The 24,600-nt window shown below is 43.0% G+C and overlaps 1 protein-coding gene across 8 annotated transcripts in view; it reads left to right on the forward strand.

The window, feature by feature from the left end:
* The window catches only part of KIAA0825 (KIAA0825 ortholog), a 580,812-nt gene that overhangs the window by 190,860 nt on the left and 365,352 nt on the right, over positions 1 to 24,600 (forward strand). For all 8 annotated transcript variants that reach the window (XM_073678443.1, XM_073678463.1, XM_073678435.1 and 5 more), the window contains one exon: positions 2,210 to 2,349. In XM_073678443.1, the coding sequence (XP_073534544.1) occupies positions 2,210 to 2,349 (140 nt within the window). The remainder of the gene's footprint in view (positions 1 to 2,209; positions 2,350 to 24,600) is intronic.

The raw sequence follows: 24,600 nt of genomic DNA on the forward strand, positions 1-24,600 counted from the left end.
TATGGATGTTTATCCAATTAGTACAAGGAAAACATGGACGAGTCATTCCTCTCAACCAGTCAGGTTCCGGATGTCATTGTCCTTCCTTTTATCAGTTTAGATGAGTTACACCAAATGTATTTTCCAGACTGTTCATTTTTTGGACTACAGACCAATGTTCCTCTAGGTATAGTATGAGGTTCTGCAGCAGCTGAGGTGTGTATTATGAGGTTCTGCACTAGCTGAGGTGAATTATGAGGTTCTGCAGCAGCTGAAGTGTGTGTTATGAGGTTCTGCAGCATCCGAGGTGTGTATTATGAGGTTCTGGAACAGCTGACATGTATTATCAGGTTATGCAGCAACAGAGTTCTGCATTATGAGGTTCTGCAGCAGCTGAGATGTGTTATTTACAGTGTATTGTATATTTTTCTATGGATTTCAAAATCATTCTTTTTTTCTTTTCATAACACACAAGAAAATAAGAGGCGAATCTGCATCAATATCTACATGATTCGGCATAAATTTTCCGTGAAATTATTCGCAGCACTGCTAACTGGTGCGAGTCCAGACTTATTAAAAAAGGGGTTATTTGGAATTAACTTGGTGGTATTCTTCCTTAATATAAAAAATGGCTTCCTCCCCTCGCTTATGTACTAGGAAACCGGGTAGAAAATAAATAGGGAGGGGGCACCGAAGGACAATTTTGCATAGGTAGCATTCAGGCCAAGGCCTACCCTGATTGTATGCTGCAGTGCAAACAAAACGAAACAGTTTGTCCACATACAGTATGTCTAGTGAACAGTCCCAGACTGAGGAGCTTAGCCTTAGAGAATCTGGGCTCTGGTTTGTGTTTATTTGTGTTGCTATGTACAGCTGTAGAAACAAAATGATGCAATTTTGCCTTGGGAAACTCGTCATTCACGGGGAGAAGTTGTCATCGTAGTTTGGGCCAAGTGGAGAAGAAAAGTATGAATGAAAAATATAAAGTAAAGACTTGTACTCCTCCAATGCCGAATCCACTTCTAACTTTTGATAAAAAATAAAAAAGCTCCAATAGCTGCACCTCCAATTATGTGCGACTTCAGCCTATAGCTATGTGCAGACAATGTTATTTAGTTGGTGTAATTTAGAGTTTTCACAGGAGAAGCTGCTCCAGGAAGCTGGCGGTCGTTTTCTAAGGCGGTTTCACCGACATTCGTAGAGCGGCTCCGCCACCTGCATCCTTCTCTCTATTCTGTGAATTATAGAGAGCGGGCGCCTTCGAAAACTGCTTGAAAAATTAAAACATTGACTTTTTAACTGCTTCAAGGTCCCCGAATTCTGAAGTGGTTAAAAGTGATATAAGACGGAATATTTTCACAGCAATGTCGTTTTGATATTACTGTGCATTATGTCTATTTTTGTGGCAGTTTTGCAATGCTTTTTCAAGCTGCTTCTTGGCAGAATTCGCCTGAGAAAGGCGCTATGTGCACATACATACCCTAGGGGTGGTTTTTCACACCCTGGAAATAAAACATTGCTACTTTTTATTACAGTTGTTTTAATTGAAGTCAAATGTGGAGAAGTAGAAGTTTTTTTCTTTTTCACTTCTTTTCGAATGCCACATTAATATTTGTAAAAAAAAAAAAAAAAAAGAACACGGTGTGAAACTATCCTAAAGGTTTAACCCCTTCATTTATCGAAAATTCCTGTGTGAATCCATCCCTAAACACACAGAATAGGGCCCTCTGACCGGTACCGTTGCTCTCTCAATCTCACGTAGCGGTATTTTGGCAATGTATAGCAATGAATCACTGAATACTATATTTTAGATTAGCCCCTTACTTGTCAAAATGATTTTCAGCAAACTGAATTAATTTGAGTGCACCTCCCGGGTATTGTGACACGGAGGTAAAGCTTGGTGTAGGCAGATTTATTCATGCACAAAAAGTTCTAATTTTTACCTTCTACAACAAGAACCTACATGGCTCTACACAATGGATAAGTGAAGTTACTTTGTGTCAGTAACATATCTGGCAGCGTACCAAATGTTAATTTGCTCTTAGCTACTTGAGATTAAATGTAATTCCTTCCCTGAGCAGTTTTAAAGTAAGCAAGCATGAAAGCATTTTCTGAGTAATCTGGGAGGAATTGACATTTAAATGAGTTAGCATTACATCTGCACTTTAAGGCTATTCATTTCATAGATAAATTAACTACATTATTCTCTCTTTATCTTACGTTTTGAAAGAACTCCATCAGCAGAAGAAATGGCAGTCCAGGGTCAGCTCAAACTGCTCTTATCCCAACCATGCTGTAATTGGAACTTGCTGCTCGAAACACTGCTGCATCCTGATGGTCTCATCGCTAGAACTTTGCTGACTTGCTCAAGTAAGTACATCGGTTATTTCATATATGTCTTACAGTATGGGCAGTATATGTAGCACACACTAAAAGTAACTTCTTATTTAGGTATGTAAAGGTTATAATTGTATGTGATCCAAAAAAAAAACTTTTAAATTAAGTTTTCTGGTTGTTGAGTAATTACAATTTGCGGTATAAGGTTTATAAGGCAGGCGGGTCTTTTGAGGGTATTGGGGCTGAAATCCAATCTAATGCAAAGCAGAAATGATTTTACTGCTAGGATCTGATTAGGGTCTTCGTAAATGATTTGCTGATTGTGATTATGCTAATTATTATAACACAAAGGTATGGTTTGAAAATAAATCTAAATATATTGTGTATTAGATCATTTTTATGTTTTCTCCTTTAGTAGCTGTTAAGACGTTATAGTTGCTTGGTATGTTTTATTAGAAAACTTTAGCTTTTAAATGGCATTATAAAAAAAATGATATATATGTATATAGGAGACGGTTACAAAGTAAGCCAATATACAAATTAGATATAGGGTTATTAGGATTACCAAGGTAATAACCATAGCACGTAACAGAATAATTAAGAGTTAGTGATTGACCATTGACTAAATATTACAAAGAACTGGAGACCAAATTATTTGTTAGATGTTTTTCTATGGAAAAATAGAGAATGCACATATTCACAACTTATGATGTTAAACAAAAACTTCACCCACAATTTTTGTTGGTCCCAAATACTGTATATTGTAATTTTTCAGTTTTTAGCACATGAAATTTAGCCAAACCTATATAATACTTATGACGGGTGACTGCTTATGGATTTTTTCCAAGCAGTAAGGACAAATTGATTAGTTGTCCCCAAGCCAACAGAGAGGTGATGAAATAAAATTATTGGTGTGAAACTCTGGAAAATGATGCCAAACCAAAAGATATGCCATGCTTGCTAGAAAAGGAAGCCATACTTACATATAGGTAATGACATTACTGGAAATGCCATAATTAATATACAGAATGAGACATCAAAGGTTATAAAGTTGTAGCTCTTTAGGCTTATATACATCCCAAAGAGACGCTTTTCATGGAGTCTTAATTTTTCCTAAAGAAATCTAAACCCTGTGGACCTAGTGAGATGCCTTCATATTAAAAAAAAAAAAAAGAATCAGAGGATTGCAATATGATTGCCCAATGTATTTAAAAGTCCTCTTCAAATCTGGGAACCTCTGGAAATCAGGAGTGCTTGATATTTCCACAGTTCTTAACTAGATGATCTCATTGTGCCAAAAAGTAAAATTGTCTGGTGGCTAGACATGGTCAAAATAGTCAGCAACCATAATGAGAAGCACTAGTTCATGTTAGGTGAGATATCATGTTTTACTTTAAAAGCTCTTTATTTAATTATTAAATGATTGACAAAATAGTTCTCCAAACCATGGATATTGATCATACTATCCCTCTCCAATCTGTTCAAAAGCTTTTCACCATTTACATCTCCATGGCTTCAACACATCATCAATCTCGAAAAGAATATTATCTCAGTATGTGACTTAGATATGCCACCTGCCCTAACACTTGTAATACAGGGTAAATTTAAAGGTGCCTTTGCCTTGATGAGTAGTTTTGAAGGTGTTAATTCGATGTGATTCCAAAAACATTACCTTCAGGAAATGACATAGTTGAAGAATGTACCTGTAACTAAATTGGGACTAATTCTACTTGGCAATTGCAGCACTGATGTAAAGTGAGATGCACAGAGTTGATTTCCTTGAAACAAGCTCTCAAAATATGGTCATACAGATCTTGTTTAAAGGATCACAAACAGACAGAACAACTAGTAACAGCACCAGACATAACCCATTTTGTTTTTTTTTCAATATTATGCACCGAGAAGGACTAACAAGTGTAACTCTATTACCAGCGCCCCTGCATGGTTCCCCTTACCCCTCCATGCAGGGACATTGGCATACTCACTACCCCGGCCGTGCGTCAAGGTCCACGGTGTGCTCCGTGTTTCCCTCCTGTTTGGGTTCCAGCACGCACATAGTTAAATGTACACAGCCAATCACTGGGAGGCATTTAGTATAACAGTACACCTGCAAGATGGCTCCCAGGCAATAGCTGGTTGGCATTTTGTTTAAAAGACATCAGGGAGGTGCCAACCAACTCAGTGAATCATTAGGTGGTGTGATGTTTTACCAGTGAAGTTGTGAGGGCCAGTGGCCAGTGCCCTCAACCCGAATATCTGGTCCTGGTGTGGCCAGTCCTCAATCCGAAGTCCCTGGTCCTAGTGCGGCCAATCCTGTACCCAAACCCCGGGTTCGTGCATGGCCAGTCCTGAACCCGAAGTCCCTGGTCCGGGTGCGGCCAGTCCTAAAACTGAAGTCCCTGGTCCTTGTGTGGTCAGTGCCTGAACCTCATCCCCCGGTCCATGTGTGGCCAGTCCCTGAATCAGTATACTAGACTTGTGTATCTGAACTTATGCCTGAGTACCCCTTATATCCGGACTGCTACAACCAGTCTCCGAACACTGAAGCCTCATCAGCGGCACCTCTATCCTGAAGCCGCTTCGGCGGTACCTGAACCAGTCTTGTCTCTCTGTGTCAGTAACTGTTCTGTAGAGGATCCTGAACCTAGTAGTCTGAACGGAGCCCGAGTCCATGTCAGTAACCATTCTACCGAGGATTCAGAACTTATTATTCTGAACGGAGCCCTAGACCATATCTTTGTCTGCATACAGCAGCTGCAGTACCGGGGACTGCCTAGGAGTAGTACCTGGCGGCTACCTGTAGCCAAGCCTGACTCCACCATCAGGAGCTCCAGTGAACACCTGGTAGCTGCTTGGCTACGCCCCTCCTAGTTAAACCTGCCTCCGTGGCACAGTGGGACCGCAAACCATGTGTGCCACCTGCTTTCATAACAAAAAGCCAGACACCTGTTCAAAATGGCTGTTTCTGTTCTATAATAATTAGTGTTGAGCGAGCACTGCTCATTACTCGCCCGAGCATCACGCTACTCGGGATGTTCGGCGAGCACCGAGCATTTCCGGGTTACTCGGGCGGGAGCTCGGGTCTCCGCCCTGCACGTTTGGCGCTCTTTACAGAGCCAATGAACATGCAGGGATTGCCAGCCAGTCACTGTAATGCCGCAGCCATGTTGTTTGTGGGCATTGCAGTGATTGGCTGGCCGCACAGCGTCACCTCGAGTATTTAAAACCGGGCGCCGCAATCTTAGACACAGTCGCTCTGGATAAGCCAGTGTAGGGTCAGTGCTGCTGAGTTAGGGAGAGATATATAGTGCGAAATAGGTAGTGTAGGGTCTCTAAAGCCTGCCAAATCAAATAAACAGTCATTCTCAGGACTAATATCCATCCCAGATATCAGGCAGGCAGGCTGTATAAGGAGACTCAGTGCTTATACCAGCAAACGCTGCATTACAGTCCTGTGTGCTCCTGTTGGTCAAATTGCTAGACTCATCACCCCGGTCTCAGGGGCCAGGAAAAATTATTTTTTTTTTCATCTAAATCCTTTATTTTTATTTTTTTTTCCTCAGTCAGACTGTCCAAATACCCGTCTTATTAACCTTTTGGTATCCCCCCCCCCCAAAAAAAAAAAATTGAGTGTGTCTGTGACTGTTCAGACACCAATATATCTGTTTAAAAGAGTCTGGTGTAGGCCAGAAAAATAGAACTGTGGTTTTTGCAGTTCCACGGGTCAAATCTCTGTATTATCCTGTTTTTGGCATTTTTTGCCGTAAAGCAAAAACTGTAATAGTGTCTCCCTGACTGGTCAGACACCAATACATCTGTTTAAAAGAGTCGGGTGTAGGCCAGAAAAATAGAACTGTGGTTTTGCTGTTCCACGGGTCAAATCTCTGTATTATCCACTTTTGGGTCTTTTTTACATAAAAAAAACAGTTTGAGTGTGTCGCTGACTGTTCAGCCCCAAATATATCTATTTAAAAAAGTCTGGTATATGCCAGTAAATTAGATCTGTGGTTTTGCAGTTCCACGGTTCAAATCTCTGTATTATCCAGCTTTTGGCCTGTTTTACGTAAAAAAAAAAACAGCAATAGTGTCTCTCTGTCTGTTCAGTCACAAATATATCTGTTTAAAAGATTCTGGTGTAGGCCAGACAAATAGAACTGTGGTTTTCCTCTTCCACGGTTCTAATCTCCTTTTTATTACCCTTTTTCCATTGATAGTGCGAGTGTAAGCTATTTTACTTCATTTACAATGGGCAAGGGACGTGGAACTGGACGTTCTGGTGATGGTGCGTGTAGAGGACGGGGCCGTGGCCAAGGTGAAAATGTGCCACAACCAACAGCCACATCTTCTCGCTCCCACTTCTTGACCAAATTACTAGGGAAGCACACTACAACACCAGTATTGCGAACTGATCAGTGTGAACAGGTTATTAATTGGATAGTAGATAATACTTCCAATTACCTGGGCACCACCACCTCCGGTCTGTCTTCCACACGGTCAAGTTTTAGTAGCCGAGAGGCTCGACCGCATACTCCTCATCACCCTGATGCTCCTTCCTCCCACCATGCCGAGTGTCGTCAAACAGCAACTGATCCCACACTTGGACACTCTGAAGAGCTGTTCACTGGTCCATTTCCATATTTGTGCCCCTCGCCTGCTCCACTTGAAGTGGTGGAAGAGGAGATCCCATGTAGCGATGCCCAAATATTTGAACAGCCACGGCCACAGGAAGTCGACGCTGGCAATTTGTCACAAGAGGTGGATGATGACGAGACACAATTGCCACGAAGTGAGGAGGAGGATCGTGGTGCGCAAGTGGAAGAGGAGGAGGTGGTGGATGATCTAGTAACTGACCCAACATGGCAGGAGGACACGCAGAGTGAGGCCAGCAGCACGCAGGGGGAGGGAGGCAGAGTACCCCAACAGGCAGGAAGAAGCAGTGTGGTGGCCGCACACAGAAGGCGGGCAACAGTTCCCCGTAACACTAACACGAGGGACGTTGCCAGTACAACCGGTAGGTCTTCCAGAGTCTGGAATTTTTTTAAAGACTCTGCTGATAACCCCAAAAAGGCCATTTGTACCACCTGCCATGCCAGCATCAGAAGGGGTGGCAAAACTACCAGCCTGACCACCACCAGCATGATCAGGCACATGTCAGCAAACCACCCGACTTTGTGGGGCGAACCCCAGGGTCCACGACCAGTGTCAGCGGGTGTCACCACTGCTTCTTCCGCTGTTGTGCGTGTAATAGAACCCCCTGTTGTGCGTGCAAGGCAATCCCCTGTCCATACTTCATGCAAAGATGCCCCCTCCTCTCAGTCTTCACTTGTTATGGCAGTTTCTCAAGAAACAGCATCAACGTCCACGTCCCACCGCAGCGTTCAATTGTCCATATCCCAGAGCTTTGAACGAAAGCACAAATTCGCAGCCAACGCCCCACAGGCCACAGTCCTAAATTCGCACATTTCACGACTACTTGCGTTGGAAATGCTGCCTTTTAGTCTGGTGGAGACGAAATTCTTCCGCAACCTTATGGCGGTGGCCGTCCCTCGGTACTCTGTCCCCAGCCGACACTATTTTGCCCGGTGTGCCATCCCTGCACTACACAAGAATGTGTCCCAAAACATCTGCCGTGCCCTCAACAACGCAGTTACTGGGAGAGTCCACCTGACAACAGACACGTGGACAAGTGCTTGTGGCCAGGGACGGTACATCTCCCTGACGGCACACTGGGTAAACAGTGGAAGCCGGGACCCAGTCGGACCTTGGGACGGAACACATCCTCCCCACACCGAGGATTGCGGGCCCTATGTCAGTCAGAGTTGCCCCCACATTGTACAGCTCCTGCGCATCAGCCTTCTCCTGCTCCTCATGTTCAGCCTCCATCTCAGATGTCACCACATCAGTTACAAGCTGGAAGCACTGCAGTACTGCCTCAGCCGAACAGGCTGTGCTGAAACTCATAAGCTTAGGTGATAAACCTCACACTGCTTGTGAGTTGTGGACAGCTGTGAAAGAGCAGGCAGATCTGTGGCTGAGACCGCTGAACCTACATCCAGGCATGGTCGTGTGTGACAATAGCCGTAACCTGGTGGCGGCTCTGAGGCGAGGCGAGATCACACACGTACCATGCCTGGCTCATGTGCTTAACCTCGTGGTTCAGCGGTTTCTTAAATCGTACCCCGAGTTGCCAGATCTGCTCGTCAAAGTACGCCGCCTGTCAGCTCATTTTCGCAAGTTGGCTACAGCTTCCGCCGCCCTTGCTGTGTTGCAGCAGCGTTTGCAGCTTCCGGAACACCGACTGGTGTGTGTTGTTCCCACATGTTGGAACTCTACCCTCCACATGTTGCAAAGGATTTGTGAGCACAAGAGAGCGGTTGTGGAGTACCAGCTGCAACAAGGCCGTCGATATTCAGGTCAGACTCCACACATAAGACCTCAGGAGTGGACCTGGATGTCTGACATATGTACCATCCTGACAAACTTTGAGGAGTCCACCAAGATGGTGAGTGGCGATGACGCCATCATTAGCGTCAGCATCCCACTTGTCTGTCTTTTGCAACGCTCTCTGCAGAGAATTAAAGAGGAGGCATTGCAGCCAGAGTATGATGAGATAGATCAAGAAGCCGTAGCGGGCGATTACACAGAGCCCAGCCTCATCTCATCCCAACATGCATTGGGGGACAATGAGGGAGAGAAGGAGGAGGTGGAAGAACAGGAGCTGGTATCATGCGCTGTAGACGGTAGTACCTGTTCAACTGTCATACCGTCGGTTCAGCGTGGGTGGCCTGAGGACAGCGGGGAGGAGGAGGAGAGCATGGTCAGTCGTCATCTTGGTGAGGACACGAAAGTCTTTCCCGTTACCCGTCTGGCATGCATGGCTGACTTTATGTTACGCTGCCTTAACCATGACCCTCGCGTTGTCAAAATGTTGGGTGACAGTCATTACTGGTTGGTGACACTTTTAGACCCCCGCTACAAGGAGAACTTTCACTCTCTTATTCCTGAGGTGGAGAGGTCTACAAAAATGGGGCAGTACCAGAAGGCCCTTGCTGCAGAAGTGTTAAAAATTTTTTCATCTGAACACGCTAGCGGCAGAGGTCACAGTTCATTGCCCAACCAAGGCGTACAGGCGAGAGAGACGCAACTCCAATCCAGCAGAGGCAGGGGAACACTGTCAACATTCTGGGACAGTTTTCTGAGACCCGCCCAGCTTACCGGCCCTGAGGCGCGGGGTACTCTCACAAGGAGTGGAAAGTTTGAAAAGATGGTGAGGGAGTACCTTGCCGACCGTACCAGCGTCCTCCGTGCCTTTTAATTATTGGGTATCCAAGCTGGACACTTGGAATGAACTCACTCTGTATGCCTTGGAAGTCCTGGCCTGCCCTGCCGCTAGCGTGTTATCGGAGCGTGTTTTTAGTGCCGCTGGGGGAATTATAACAGATAAGCGCACTCGCCTGTCAACTGACAATGCTGACAAGCTGACCCTTATCAAAATGAACAAGGGCTGGATTGGGCCAGACTTCTCATCACCACCAAATTACAGGAGAGTAACAAAGTCAAATCCACTGTGCTATTTCGGGAGGTGTACTCCCATGCACCACTTCACACCCACACATGGGTATACACTTCCTCATTTCGGCTGTATTTTTCTCTTCTCCTTATCCTCAGCCTCCACCACGACTATACCACCAGGGTGACCGTGGTCCGTGTTGCCAGCATTGCAAGTTCCTCCGTCCTAATTTTTGTCAGCTTTTGCTTGGAAGGCATAGGCAAAGACTATGGGAGACCCACTCCCCAATAATGGGAATAATGTTTTTTAGATGCTGTACTGCATGGCTCTTCCAAGTGGCATTTAAACCGTCTTGTTAAGCTACTGCAACCTCCACGTCTCTTCCAAGGGGCATTAAAACCGTCTTGTTAAGCTACTGCGACCTCCACCCCTTTTCCCAGGGGCATTGATGGTCTTTTTATTCCATTGCGACCTCCAGCATTCTTCCAAGGGGCATTAAAACTGTCATGTTAAGCTACTGCGACCTCCACCACTTTCCCCAGGGGCATTAAAACCATCTTGTTAAGCTACTGCGACCTCCACGTCTCCTCCAAAGGGCATTAAAACCGTCTTGTTAAGCTACTGCGACCTCCACCACTTTTCCAAGGGGCATTGATATTGTCTTTTTATTCCATTGCGACCTCCACCATTCTTCCAAGGGGCATTTAAACCGTCTTGTTAAGCTACTGCGACCTCCACCACTTTTCCAAGGGGCATTGATATTGTCTTTTTATTCCATTGCGACCTCCGCGTCTCTCCCAAGGGGCATTAAAACCGTCTTGTTAAGCTACTGCAACCTTCACGTCTCTTCCAAGGGGCATTAAAACCAGTCTTGTTAAGCTACTGCGACCTCCACGTCTCTTCCAAGTGGCATTAAACCTGTCTTTTTAAGCTACTGCGACCTCCACCACTTTTCCAAGGGGCATTGATAATGTCTTTTTATTCCACCATTCTTCCAACGGGCATTGCATTTCCTCCTAATTTTAGTCAGCTTTTGCTTTTCAATGCATAGGGAGACCCACTCCCCAATAATGGGTAGAAGGTTTTTAGTATGCTGTAATCCACGTCTGTTTCAAGGGGCATTGCAGTTCCTCATAATTTTTGGAAAGCCTTCCATTCACTGCTTAGGTCAACAGTGCACAGGAGACCCAGTTGCTATAAATGGAAAAAACGGTTTAGTTAAGGCCCTCTGACCTCCATGTCACTTCCAAGGGGCATTGGAGTGCCTCGAAATTTTTTTTAGGCATTGCACTCACTGCATGCCCTATAACTGTGTAGCCGAACCGCTCCTTTTGGTACAGAGACATATCCTACAAGACATGTGTGGTTGACTGGCCTGATATTGATGTGAATGGTCCCTGTTCCTCCTGCTCCTTCTCCTTTGCCACCGCCTCATCCATCATTCATCACCTGAAGCTTTGTTTTAACGGGAGTCATAGAACTGGGATAGTAGCAGGAAAACATCCAGCAATCCTCGGAGGAGGTAGGATATGCGCCAAAACGCTGACTATCTCAGGCCTAGCTGCTACTACATACATGCGCTTGCATTCCAAGAAATCAAAGTTGATGCTAACTTCTATCATCATCATCATGCTCCTCATCTTGGCACTCTCAACTCCCCTGATGGAGAAGCCAGGGCCCACCGGAGGAGTCTGCTTCTCTGGTGGGCTCGTCTAAAGCAGGCCAGGCTAAGAAAAGTGTGGGGGAAGTTTCAAGGAGAAATAGGGGCGGCTGGGGACCGTCTGTGGACACCCGGCCGTGGGACGGCTGGGGACCGAGTATGGACTCCCGGCCGCCCCCTGGCGGCTGGGGACCAAGCGTGGACACCCGGCCGCCGGGCGGCTGGGGACTGAGTATGGATACCTCGCTGCCGAAGCAGCCATGTGGTAGTGGCCAGCTTCAGCCTCCTCCAAACTAAAAGGCCCCATTTCAAGTGCAAGCTAGCAGTATGGTATTGCAGCCTGGTGGTGGGTGGGTGGCAGGCTGCATACTTGCGCTTGCATTGCAAGGAATGGGGGAGATACAATTGAGCACTGCCCTGGGACGAGGAGTTGCACGGGGATAGTTGCAAGTCTGCATCTTCTGATGCGGAAAGGATCACTTCTGATGGGCACACTTTTAGGCAGTGACCTGGGTGTCAGAGATGCTTCCAGGAGTCTTCCCCATGCTGTTCCCATGTCTTTTCAGCACTGTATGCATGTGTCACACAGCACATGGCCAGATAAGATTGTAAAATGTTAAAATGACATTTCCCGGTGAATGCATTTGTCATAGTTTAAAGCAATACAAAAGTGCAAAAAACGCATAAAAAATGCTACTTGTGAACATAGCCCAAGGAGGAGTATTTTTGTTTTTGGTTATTTATTTTACCTTATACACAAGTCTTTACCCTGGAAAGGAAGTTCCTTAACATATTTCACAGGAAAACCGTTTCAGTTTAGTTTTTGAACGTTTTATTGTGAGCCCGTTAAAGTGGCTTAATACCTCTGACCACGTTGTTGACAGCAGTGACCTGGGGGTCAGAAATGCTTCCTGGGGCGATGCCCATGCTGTCCCCATGTCTTTGGAACACTGTCACTATCGTTTTGGGCACTTTTTAGGCTTTCTACAGACTGCCGGGGGAGCCGCCGCAAAAATGCTCGGGTCTCCCATAGACTAACATTGGGCTCGTTGCTCGGGTCGAGCACCCGAGTATCACGGCGAGCTCGGCCCGAGCTTCGAGCACCCGAGCATTTTAGTGCTCGCTCAACACTAATAATAATCCTTTGTCTGGAGGATTTGTGACGGATTTACCTTTAGTTTTAAGAACAGTTTGTTGTACTTCCCTCTCATTTTGCCACATCATAACCTGACTGGTTATCCAGTTTTGTGTGAATAATGTGCTATGAGTAGAATTAATTAGAAGCACTATTAGAAGTCATTAGGGCATTTAATGAGAATTGCTTATATCCAGCTGCATTAGCTTTCTCATTAGACAATATTCTGAAATTTGAAAGAAAGTTTGGTATTTGAATCATTGGCATGCAAATATAAAATAAGATGCCATTTTAATTACTCTGGTAACCTGGGACCATATATAAAAGTATCAAGTACAGATAGTTTATATTTAGTTTTGTGAGTTTAATGTAATTTCAGGTTGTTATTTTCTGTTTAATTTAAGATTATTTTGACTATTTTGTGCTTCTTTTATCATCCACTGTTTTATTTTCATATTCATTGTAAATTGCAATATATTAATAAAAACAAATGTAAAAAAAAAGAACTCCGTAAGGCTAAGTCCCCAAGTCAACGATACGATGAGTGCTTGGTGCCTTTTGATGCTGCAGAATTTCTGCAGCATTTCTACACCAATCAACTAGATTAGGCTACTTGCCTTTTTTCAATGGATTTTTGATGTTTTTTTATTACATTTGTTTTTATTGTGTTTTTATGTTCTATTTTGGAAACTTTCTGTTACTTTGCTATGATAAATCTTTATTGATATAATCATGAGCGGATTAAATGATTTTTATCTGCAGATTTAGCTCATCTCTTTTAAGTCTACAGGGAAAATACGCAAATAAAATGCATATTTACCACAAGAGAAATTTACATATTGCTGATTTTAAAATCCCACCACAATTCAGTTTCCATGACGTGAAAAAAAACAAAGTGGGTATGAGATTTACATGAATCCCATACACACTTTGATGGGACTGTAGTACTCTGCTTTTTTTTTTGCAAAGAAAAAATACACAGCATAAAAACGCCCCAAATACACATTGTAATAACTTAGGTTAAAGGGGTTGTCTGGCCTTACGTTACAAGTACATAGAGTAACTACAGAATTGTGGATCCTCACAACGCGCACTCCGATGCTTGTGCAAGTATGTGATTTGCACACTTCCAGACACATTACAACTAGACGTGTCCGGCCTCACTTAATAAACGTGCACATCTAGTCTTCTTGTGACCACGTGTATGCAAATCATATACTTGAGGTTATGCGCCTGGCAACGGAGAATCCTCATAGAGTGACTGCATATTTGTAGCCTAAGGCCAGACAATCCCTTTAAACGGAGAGAGAAAATAACTACAAAAATTAACCTACCATATTTTTCGTACTATAAGACGCACTGGACCATAAGACTCACCTAGGATTTAGAGGAGGAAAATAGAAAAAAAATTGAGCAAAAAATGTAGTCATGATGCCCTCTTAAGGGATAGGGGGTCTGCTGCCAACACTGTTATAGGGATAATGTCCCCCAATTCTGTTAATATCACCTATCCTGGTATATATATGGCTCCCTCCTTCCTGTTATACGTGGCTCTCATACCCATCCTGATATGCATGGCACCCCAATCCCCCATCCTGGTATGCATGGCACCCCAATCAATCCCCCATCCTGGTATGCATGCCCCCCTCTACCCTCTTCCTGGTATGTATGGCATCCTTCATCCTGTTATGTATGGCCCCCCTCACACCCATCCTGGTATGTATGGCACCTTCATCCCTCTTCCTGATATGTATGGCACCTTCATTCCTCTTCCTGGTATGTATGGCACCTTCATTCCTCTTCCTGGTATGTATGTCACTCTTCCTCCCTGTATGTATGGCCCTCCTCATCCTGGTATGTATGGCACCCTTCATCCCTGTATGTATGGCTCCCCTCATCCTGGTATGTATGGCACCCTTCCTCCCTGTATGTATGGCCCCCCTCATGCCTCATCCCTTTATATATGACCCCCCTCATTCTTGTATATATGACCCCCCTCATTCTTGTATATATGGCCTCCCTCATCCCTCTTCCCTCTTCCTGGTATGTATGGCACCCTTCATTCCTATATGTATGCCCTGCCTCATCCTTGTATGCATGGCCCCCCATCCCTCTTCCTGGTATGTATGGCACCTTTCATCCCTGTATGTATGACCCACCTCATCCTGGTATGCTTGGCACTCTCTCTTCCCCGTTACGCTGCACAGAAAAAAAATAAACAATTATACTCACCTCCTCTCTCCTCCACAGTGTAGGCGGGCACAGTGTAGGCTGCAGCAGGCGGCTGCTGTCTCCTGTGCCCCGCTCATCCCCAGCCCCCCCGCCACCAAACATATTTTCGGACTATAAGACTCACCCCCCACTTTCCTCCAAAATTTTGGAGGTAAAAAGTGTGTCTTATAGTCCGAAAAATACAGTAAATGTTTAAAATTGCTTGAACTTAGTCTTACTACCAAAAGTTTGCCCCATGACTAACGCTCTGTTGCTTGATAGTACAGTAGAGCGTGTCCCTTCTGATGGTTCAGTATTTTAGTATTTCCCTACTTACAGTACAGACCAAAAGTTTGGACACACCTTCTCATTTAAAGATTTTTCTGTATTTTCATGACTATGAAAATTGTACATTCACACTGAAGGCATCAAAACTATGAATTAACACATGTGGAATTATTTACTTAACAAAAAAGTGTGAAACAACTGAAAATATGTCTTATATTCTAGGCTCTTCAAAGTAGCCACCTTTTGCTTTGATGACTGCTTTGCACATTCTTGGCATTCTCTTGATGAGCTTCAAGAGGTAGTCACCGGAAATGGTCTTCCAACAATCTTAAAGGAGTTCCCAGAGATGCTTAGCACTTGTTGGCCCTTTTGCCTTCACTCTGCGGTCCAGCTCACCCCAAATCATCTCGATTGGGTTCAGGTCTGGTGACTGTGGAGGCCAGGTCATCTGGCGTAGCACCCCATCACTCTCCTTCTTGGTCAAATAGCCCTTACACAGCCTGGAGGTGTGTTTGGGGTCATGGTTCTGTTGAAAAATAAATGATGGTCCAACTAAACGCAAACTGGATGGAATAGCATGCCGCTGCAAGATGCTGTGGTAGCCATGCTGGTTCAGTATGCCTTCAATTTTGAATAAATCCCGAACAGTGTCACCAGCAAAGCACCCCCACACCATCACACCTCCTCCTCCATGCTTCACGGTGGGAACCAGGCATGTAGAGTCCATCCGTTCACCTTTTCTGTGTCGCACAAAGACTCGGTGGCTGGAACCAAAGATCTCAAATTTGGACTCATAAGACCAAAGCACAGATTTCCTCTGGTCTAATGTCCATTCCTTGTGTTCTTTAGCCCAAATAAGTCTCTTCTGCTTGTTGCCTGTCCTTAGCAGTGGTTTCCTAGCAGCTATTTTACCATGAAGGCCTGCTGCACAAAGTCTCCTCTTAACAGTTGTTGAAGAGATGTGTCTGCTGCTAGAACTCTGTGTGGCATTGACCTGGTCTCTAATCTGAGCTGCTGTTAACCTGCGATTTCTGAGGCTGGTGACTCGGATAAACTTATCCTCAGAAGCAGAGGTGACACTTGGTCTTCCTTTCCTGGGGCGGTCCTCATGTGAGCCAGTTTCTTTGTAGTGCTTGATGGTTTTTGCAACTGCACTTGGGGACACATTCAAAGTTTTCCCAATTTTTCGGACTGACTGACCTTCATTTCTTAAAGTAATGATGGCCACTCGTTTTTCTTTACTTAGCTGCTTTTTTCTTGCCATAATACAAATTCTAACAGTCTATTCAGTAGGACTATCAGCTGTGTATCCACCTGACTTCTGCACAACACAACTGATGGTCGCAACCCCATTTATAAGGCAGGAAATCCCACTTATTAAACCTGACTGGGCACACCTGTGAAGTGAAAACCATTTCCAGTGACTACCTCTTGAAGCTCATCAAGAGAATGCCAAGAGTGTGCAAAGCAGTCATCAAAGCAAAAGGTGGCTACTTTGAAGAACCTAGAATATAAGACATATTTTCAGTTGTTTCACACTTTTTTTGTTAAGTATATAATTCCACATGTGTTAATTCATAGTTTTGATGCCTTCAGTGTGAATGCACAATTTTCATAGTCATGAAAATACAGAAAAATCTTTAAATGAGAAGGTGTGTCCAAACTTTTGGTCTGTACTGTATATACACATATTTATAGAAATTGGACAGAATAATGAGCACTTAGCATTACTGGGGAGGACATGGTGAAATGTGTCTGCTGACAGCTTTGACTGTGCAACGTTTCTACTTTGCTAGATTGTGATATCCAAATAGTTTTTCTCATCAGTGTTACATGACCTTCAAAGCCCTCGGTGCCATTTGTTATTTTAATACCCAGTTAATTAACATCTTCAGTTTTATCTGCACGGCAAACGCTCTTTGTTTTATCTAAATTATTTACACAGGCAACAAATTATCGGCCGTGGAATTGAGCGTGTAAGTTGCGTCATGTACAAAAAGAAAATGAAGTGATTTCAGTGCGATGTTGAACCATACATCTATAGTAAAATGTCAATTAATAGATACAAAGCAGTATGAAAACTAAAAAAGAGCAAAATTACATTTTTAGGAGCACTTCATTTCATTAAACTCATAAAGCAGTAAAAATGTCATGATGACGCCATCTCTTACTCTGTGCGATTGTTAGTTTTCTGCCATCCACAGACATCCAATTCACTTTTCTCTTCTCACTAAAATATCTGCTACTATTCTCCTAGTCATGTTTCTTTAAAGAAGCACTCCAACAAAACTTATTATTGCCTAAACCTGTCTAAATGTACAATGGCTTGCAGAAGTATTCACCCCCATGGCATTTTTTCGTGTTTTGCTACCTCACAACCTGGAATTTCACTTTTTTGTTGTTTTTTTTTTTTTTGAGGATTTGCATCAGTTCATATAAAGAACATGCCTACAACTGTGAACATTTGGTTTTCTTTGTATTGTGAAGCAAACAACAAATAGGACAAAATAAATGTAAAAACTTCAGTGTGCATAACTATTCACCCCCTAAAGTCAGTACTTTGTAGAGCCTCCTTTTGCAGCAATTACAGCTGCAAGTCGCTTTGGATAAGTATCTATGATCTTTACACATCTTGCCATTTGCGATGTTTGCCCATTTCTCAAGGCAAAACTTCTCCAGCTCCTTCAAGTTAGATGGTTTCCTCTGATGAACAGCGATTTTCAAGCCTGACCACAGATTCTCAATTGGATTATGGTATAGTCATTGACTAGGACACTCCAAAACATTGACATGTTTCCCCGTAAACCACTCGAGTGTTGCTTTAGCAGTATGTTTTGGGTTATTGTGTTGTTGGAAGGTGAACCTCCGTCCCACTCTCAAATCACTGACAGACTAAAACAAGTTTTGCTCTAGAATATGCCTGTATTTCGCACGATCCATCTTCCCCTCAACTCAGATCATTTCCCCTGTTTGTGCTGCCTTAAAACATCCCCACAGCATAATGCTGGGGGATGCTCTGCTTGGGAACTCTGCAGCTCCTTCAGGGTTGCTTTGTGGTCTCTGTGCTGCCTCTCTGATTAATGCCCTCCTATCCCGGACTGAGAGTTTAGGTGGGCGGCCCCCTCTTGGCAGGTTCGTTGTTGTTCTTTCCAATTGATGAAAATGGATTTTATGGTGCTTCGGAGATTCATCAGAGATTGGGATTTTTTTTGTATAACCCAACCCTGACTTGTACTTCTCAACAACTTTGTCCCTGACTTGTTTGGAGATCTCCTTGGTCTTCAAGGTGTTGTTCGGTCAGTGCTCAATGGTGTTGCAGCCTCTGTGGCCTTTCAGAAAAGGTGTGTATATATTGACAGACATGTGACACTTAGATTGCACACAGGTGGAATTCCTTTCAGTAAGCATGTGACTTATGAAGGTAATGCTTTCACCATAAATTTTTAGGGGTTTCATAGCAAAATAATAACATAGTTTTTAAGGTTGAAGGAAGACTACGTCCATCTAGTTCAACCCATAGCCTAACATGTTGATCCAGAGGAAGGCAAAAAAAACCCATGTGGCAAACACTAAGCTCCACATTGGGGAAAAAAATTCCTTCCCGACTCCATACGACAATCAGACTAGTTCCCTGGATCAACACCCTATCAAGGAATCTAGTATATATAACCTGTAATATACTTTTCAAGAAAGGCATCCAGGCCCTTCTTAAATTTTAGTAGTGAATCACTCATTACAACATCATGCGGCAGAGAGTTCCATAGTCTCACTGCTCTTACAGTAAAGAATCCGCGTCTGTGATTATGATTAAACCTTCTTTCCTCCAGACGTAGAAGATGCCCCCTTGTCCCCGTCTCAGACCTCAGAGTAAAAAGATCAGTAGAAAGGTCTTTGTACTGTCCCATCATATATTTGTTCATGGTAATAAGATCACCCCTAAGCCTTCGTTTTTCCAAACTAAATTACCCCAAGTGTAATAACCTGTCTTGGTATTGCAAACCCCCCAGTCCTCTAGTAACCTTGGTCGCTCTTCTCTGCACCCGCTCTAGTTCAGCTATGTCTTTCTTATACACCAGAGACCAGAACTGTTCACAGTATTCTAAGTGTGGTCGCACTAGTGACTTGTATAGAGGTAAAATTATGTTCTCCTCATGAGCATCTATGCCTCTTTTAATGCATCCCATTATTTTATTTGCCTTTGCAGCAGCTGCCTGACACTGGCCACCAAACGTGAGCTTGTCGTCCACCAATACACCCAGGTCCCTTTCAGTGACAGTTTTTCCCAGTGTTTTACAATTAAGCATATAATTATACATTTTATTTCCTCTGCCCAAGTGCATTACCTTACATTTATCCCCGTTAAAGCTCATTTGCCATTTATCAGCCCAAGCTTCTAGTTTACATAGATCCTCCTGTAATATAAAATTGTCCTCCTCTGTATTGATTACCCTGCAGAGTTTAGTGTCATCTGCAAATATTGAAATATTACCCTGTATGCCTCCTACAAGGTCATTAATAAATATGTTAAAAAGAAGGGGGCCCAATACTGACCCCTGTGGTACCCCACTATTAACTGAGACCCAGTCTGAGTGTTTTCCATTAATAACCACCCTTTGTTTCCTATAACTGAGCCAGTTCTTAACCCACTTACATATATTTTCCCTTATCCCCATTGTTCTCATTTTATGTATCAACCTTTTGTGTGGAACCGTAACAAAAGCTTTTGAAAAGTCCATATACACAACATCCACTGCATTTTCTTGGTCCAGTCCAGAACTTGCCTCCTCATAAAAGCTGATCAGATTAGTCTGACAGGAACGGTCCCTCGTAAACCCATGTTGATATTGGGTCATGAGGTTATTCTTCTTCAGATACTCTAGTATAGCATCTCTTAGGAAACCCTCCAGGATTTTATCCACAGTAGAAGTTAAGCTTACTGGCCTATAATTTCCAAGTTCAGTTTTTGTCCCCTTTTTGAATATTGGCACCACATATGCTATACGCCAGTCGTGTGGTACAGACCCTGTTATTATGGAATCTTTAAAGATTAAAAACAATGGTCTATCTATTACGTTACTTAATTCCTGCAGTACTCGCGGGTGTATCCCATCCGGGCCCGAGGATTTGTCAACTTTAGTGATTTTTAGACAAAATAGGTGAATACATATGGACATGACAATTTTTAGTTATTTGATCCCATAAATTTAATTTATGCCTGTACTTTTCTCACTTCACTTCATCACTTAGACTATTTAGTGCTGATTCATCACACACAAATTGGATTACAAAAATATCTACACACAGTTTATAATGTAACAGATTAGGTATAAAAGCCAAAGGGGTGAATACTTTTGCAAGCCACTGTATATGTAGTTTGTATAAGTGCAATAATATAGTCACTGATCGCTGTGTACCCTGCTTTCCAATGCCACTCCGATCATCTTCTGGCTACCGTGATTTCTATTCTGACTTGCTGGATTACACTGAGGTCTATGTGTGAGCTGGAAATTGCTTTTAGGCTATGTGCACAGGAAGCATTTTGATGTGTTTTCGCAGCGGTTTTCCCGCCACGAAAACGCTTGTTAATAGGTCTGCCATGCATAGCAATGCTAATCCGGATGTGCTGTGCACATGATGTGGAAATTTCCGCTCCGGATTCGCATTGCGTTAAAAAACGCAGCATGACCATTTTGCCGCAAATTCGTGCCCATTGATTTGCATTGAACCGCAGCAAACCCCCAGATATATGTGGATTTGCTGCGTTTCAATTAAAGTCAGTGGCCGCGAATTTGCGACGGAAGCGCAGTGTGGGTGGTACCCGGGTTGGAGAGGAGGACTACAACTACTCTCATCCAACTGCTGCTCCTGCTGATAACAGCGGGAGCGGCGTGGCTGGGAGGAGCAGTAGTCTTCCCAGCCAAGCCGACTATCACGCTGTGTAAAAATAAAAAAAAAACCTTTATACTCACCTGTCCGGTGGCTCACGGTGTCCTCCTGGTCCCGGTGGCGAACCTCTCCTCCCGGCGGTATACTGCGGGGAGCGGGCTCGCTCCCACAGTGTACAGAGCTGCCAGGACCTGCGGGGACATCAGCGATCAACTGATTGCTCACGTGACCTCACCCTGGGAACTTTCAGAAGAAAGAACCCCAGTGACCTTTTGCGCAGCAGTGTACACTGATGGGTGATTTTACACTCCTGTCAGTATACAGTGCTGTCTTCTACAGCAGTGACATCATGATTGCTGATGTCACTGCTGTAGAAGTGACACGGATTGTTGTGGGACACTCGTTGGCGGTACGTGGACTGCGTCATTGACGGCAAACAGGTGAGGGATATGGTTGTTTGTTATTTTACATTTATTTCAGGAGATCGATGGCTTTGCGGAGGCGTAAAATAATTTGTTTTTTATTTCATTAAAATACTTTATTCTGGCCGTGTTTTTATTGTAAAGGCGGTGACCATTTTACTACGCAATTAGTAATGGGGGCGTATTGTTCTGACACTCCATAGACTTACATTGTAAAAGCGACTTCAGCTCAAACATAAACCCAGTGTATCTCAGGGGGGCTGGAAAACATGGACGATGGCAACTGGCGAGGATATTAACTCACAAGAATACGCTACATGTACATTTAGACCAGTTTAGGCACTAAAAAGTTTTGTAGTAGTGCATCTTTAAGTGGAGTTGGGGAATAAGCGCTTGACTAATCTAACTCTCAGCAACAAAAGATCGGTCATATTAAAATCTAACATGCCTGATCACTTGCTTTGGGATTTTCTGTAGTTTGTGATATTTTATTAGCTTGTGGTCTTATTTTGCCACATTAATCTATGTAACTACACATGAGAAACAGGCACAGAATCTGAGAACTAATAACCATTTGGAATTTCTGGGTCTTAAAGTAAAGGAATATGTTTCATTTAACTGAATAATCCTATTAAGATAAAGCTTGGCTGGTTCTGCAAATAGTGAGAGAACAATCTGTTCTAGATTTGATTTCATCAAGTAACTTCTCGCCTTACATCGACCAGGCCAAGAAGATAATTTAAAGTTGACATTTCAATGCAAAAAAGTGTTAGCATGCCATCTGCACATTAATATAATTAAAGCACACTTTGCTGCTCTGTTTTATGTTAACATTAACAACTACCTCCTCCACTGTGCACAATAGCGAATGTGCAGTTGCCGGTGTAATGATTTTGATACCTGATCAGTACTTTTTCGTGCTTTCCTTTCGCATGGTAGTTATGAACCATTTGACCCACACAGAGCTGGTTTCTGAAAGTTGAGTCAATATAAGTAACTGTTGTATGAGGTGTAGCTATTTATTTGTTAACTAATGTATTATACTGGATTACATTACTATGAATACTTTCTTGTTCTTTAGTTTTTTCCTCCCTTTCTTGCAAGAGCCATCATTTTTTTATTTTTCCATTGATATAAAGCCATAGAAGAGCTTGTCTTTTTTTGTTAGTTTTTTTATGACATCATCCATTTTACCATGTGATTTACTGGAAAACAGGAAAAAGTGCAATTCCGCAATAGTTTTTTGGGGTTTTCTTTTTTAATGGCTTTCATTATGCGTTAAAAATGACATGGCAGGTCAGGACAATTAAATAGATACCAAACACTCTTAGTTTTTGTTTTATTTATTATAATAGTGAAAAAAAAAAATTCGGAGATTGTTGAAAAACAGCAACACAAAATTTCTTCTTTTTTAAGACGCGTAACTTTTTCATTTTTTAAATCAAAATTTTGTCATTTAGATTTTTTCATTTTCTCTTTACGGTGTCTACCGATTAAGTTGTATGAGCAATCAAAGTATAAAATCATTTGTCTATGGACACAGCAATACCACGTGTGTATTTTTTAGAATTTTTTTTATTTTTAATGGTGAAAAAATAGTGATTAGAAATTTAACTTCTTATTTTATTCCTTTCATATTTGAAAAAATATATATTTATTTTTACTGTATTTGTTAGTCCTCTTAGGGGACTTGATCCTGTGATCAGCTTCTCGCTTATACTATATACTGCAATACTATAGTATTACAGTATATAGGAAAAATTGCAGTCTATTATGGAGGCGAGCCAGTGGCTGGACTTCATATGAGTACCATCATGACAGGCACAGGGGTCTTCAGCTGACCACTTGCTGTCATGGCAACCAATCAACACACTACGATCACGGCGTGGGGGGGGTGATGGGCGCTCCCTGGGCAACAAGCTGTAATTGTCACTGTTAGTGATTGACAGCAGCTGATGGATTTCGGCTACATGAACGGCTGTTAGCGGCAGATGATGGCAAATAAAATAGTCATCATCTTCTGAAATGGGGCGTGCTTAGCTTCTGAGCATGCATCAAAGAAAGGGAGCCGACATTGGGCGTACCAGTAGGTCTTATGTTGGTAAGGGGATAAGAGTCTATCTATTAAGATACCCAATTGGTTTTTCATTACAGACATGAACCTGGGGCAGCATGAATCAGTCACTGATTGTTTTATTGCAGCCATGTATATTTTACTCTGAAACACTGCCAGTCTAGGGGAGCCTGACTGGGAGAAACCATCGGGGATCTGCATTGGACTGGTCATCCAAGACACATTGTATTTGTCCGGTTTTACAAAGCATGTTTTCTTTTAAATGCTGCAGTGTTTCAGTGTAAAACATACATGTCTATAATAATATAGTCAGTTTGAACCTCCACTGATTCCCTTTAAACTCTTCAGGCATATAAGCGTAACTTCATCCTTTGCTGGGGTCCGCATGTGTTGAGTGAGCTCAGGAGCTCCCTCCACATGCTGTAGGTGCCAGCTATGTTACATAGCTAGCCCCTGCTGTTAACTATTTATATGCTGCTGTCTATCTCTGACAGCGGCAGTTAAATGACGTCATTTGATGGTGCACCAGCTCCGATCGGCCCCGCAGGATGAAGTTGTAGGGTACCAATAGATTATCTTGGCAACTGAAGGCATGATGAAGGCCCCGTTGCTACCAAGTTGGTACTCCTGTGAAATCCAAACACAGGCTGAGCTTTATAGGAGACCACAATTTGGACTATTGTGCAAGACTGCAGTATTGTAGTTTATAGTATAAGTGATCGAACGATAGCAGGTTCAAAAATGAAATAAAAAAGTTTTGAAAAATATAAAAAAAGTTTTTAAAAAAATAGATACATTTTAATCACCACCTTTTCCCATTAAATACCATAAAAAGCGATCAAAAATTCAGATGTACCCTAAGATTATATCAATGAAAATATCAGCTCTACTCAAAAAACAAGTCCTAATACAGCTTCATCTACTTAAAAATAAAAATGTTACAGGTCGTATAAAATGGTGACACAAAGCTAAATTATTTGTTTCACAAACTTTTTTTCACTACTTAGATGGGTATTCTCAAATTATCTCTTGAGCAGCGCAGAGCTATGCTGTCTCCTTACAGTCTCCTTCTTCCTGGTTTCTAGCAGGGTGGGCACT

This window comes from Phyllobates terribilis, unplaced genomic scaffold (genome assembly GCF_046119375.1).
Source record: "Phyllobates terribilis strain yellow unplaced genomic scaffold, ASM4611937v1 Scaffold_1__5_contigs__length_1240528914, whole genome shotgun sequence".
In the NCBI taxonomy this organism is placed as follows: domain Eukaryota; kingdom Metazoa; phylum Chordata; class Amphibia; order Anura; family Dendrobatidae; genus Phyllobates; species Phyllobates terribilis.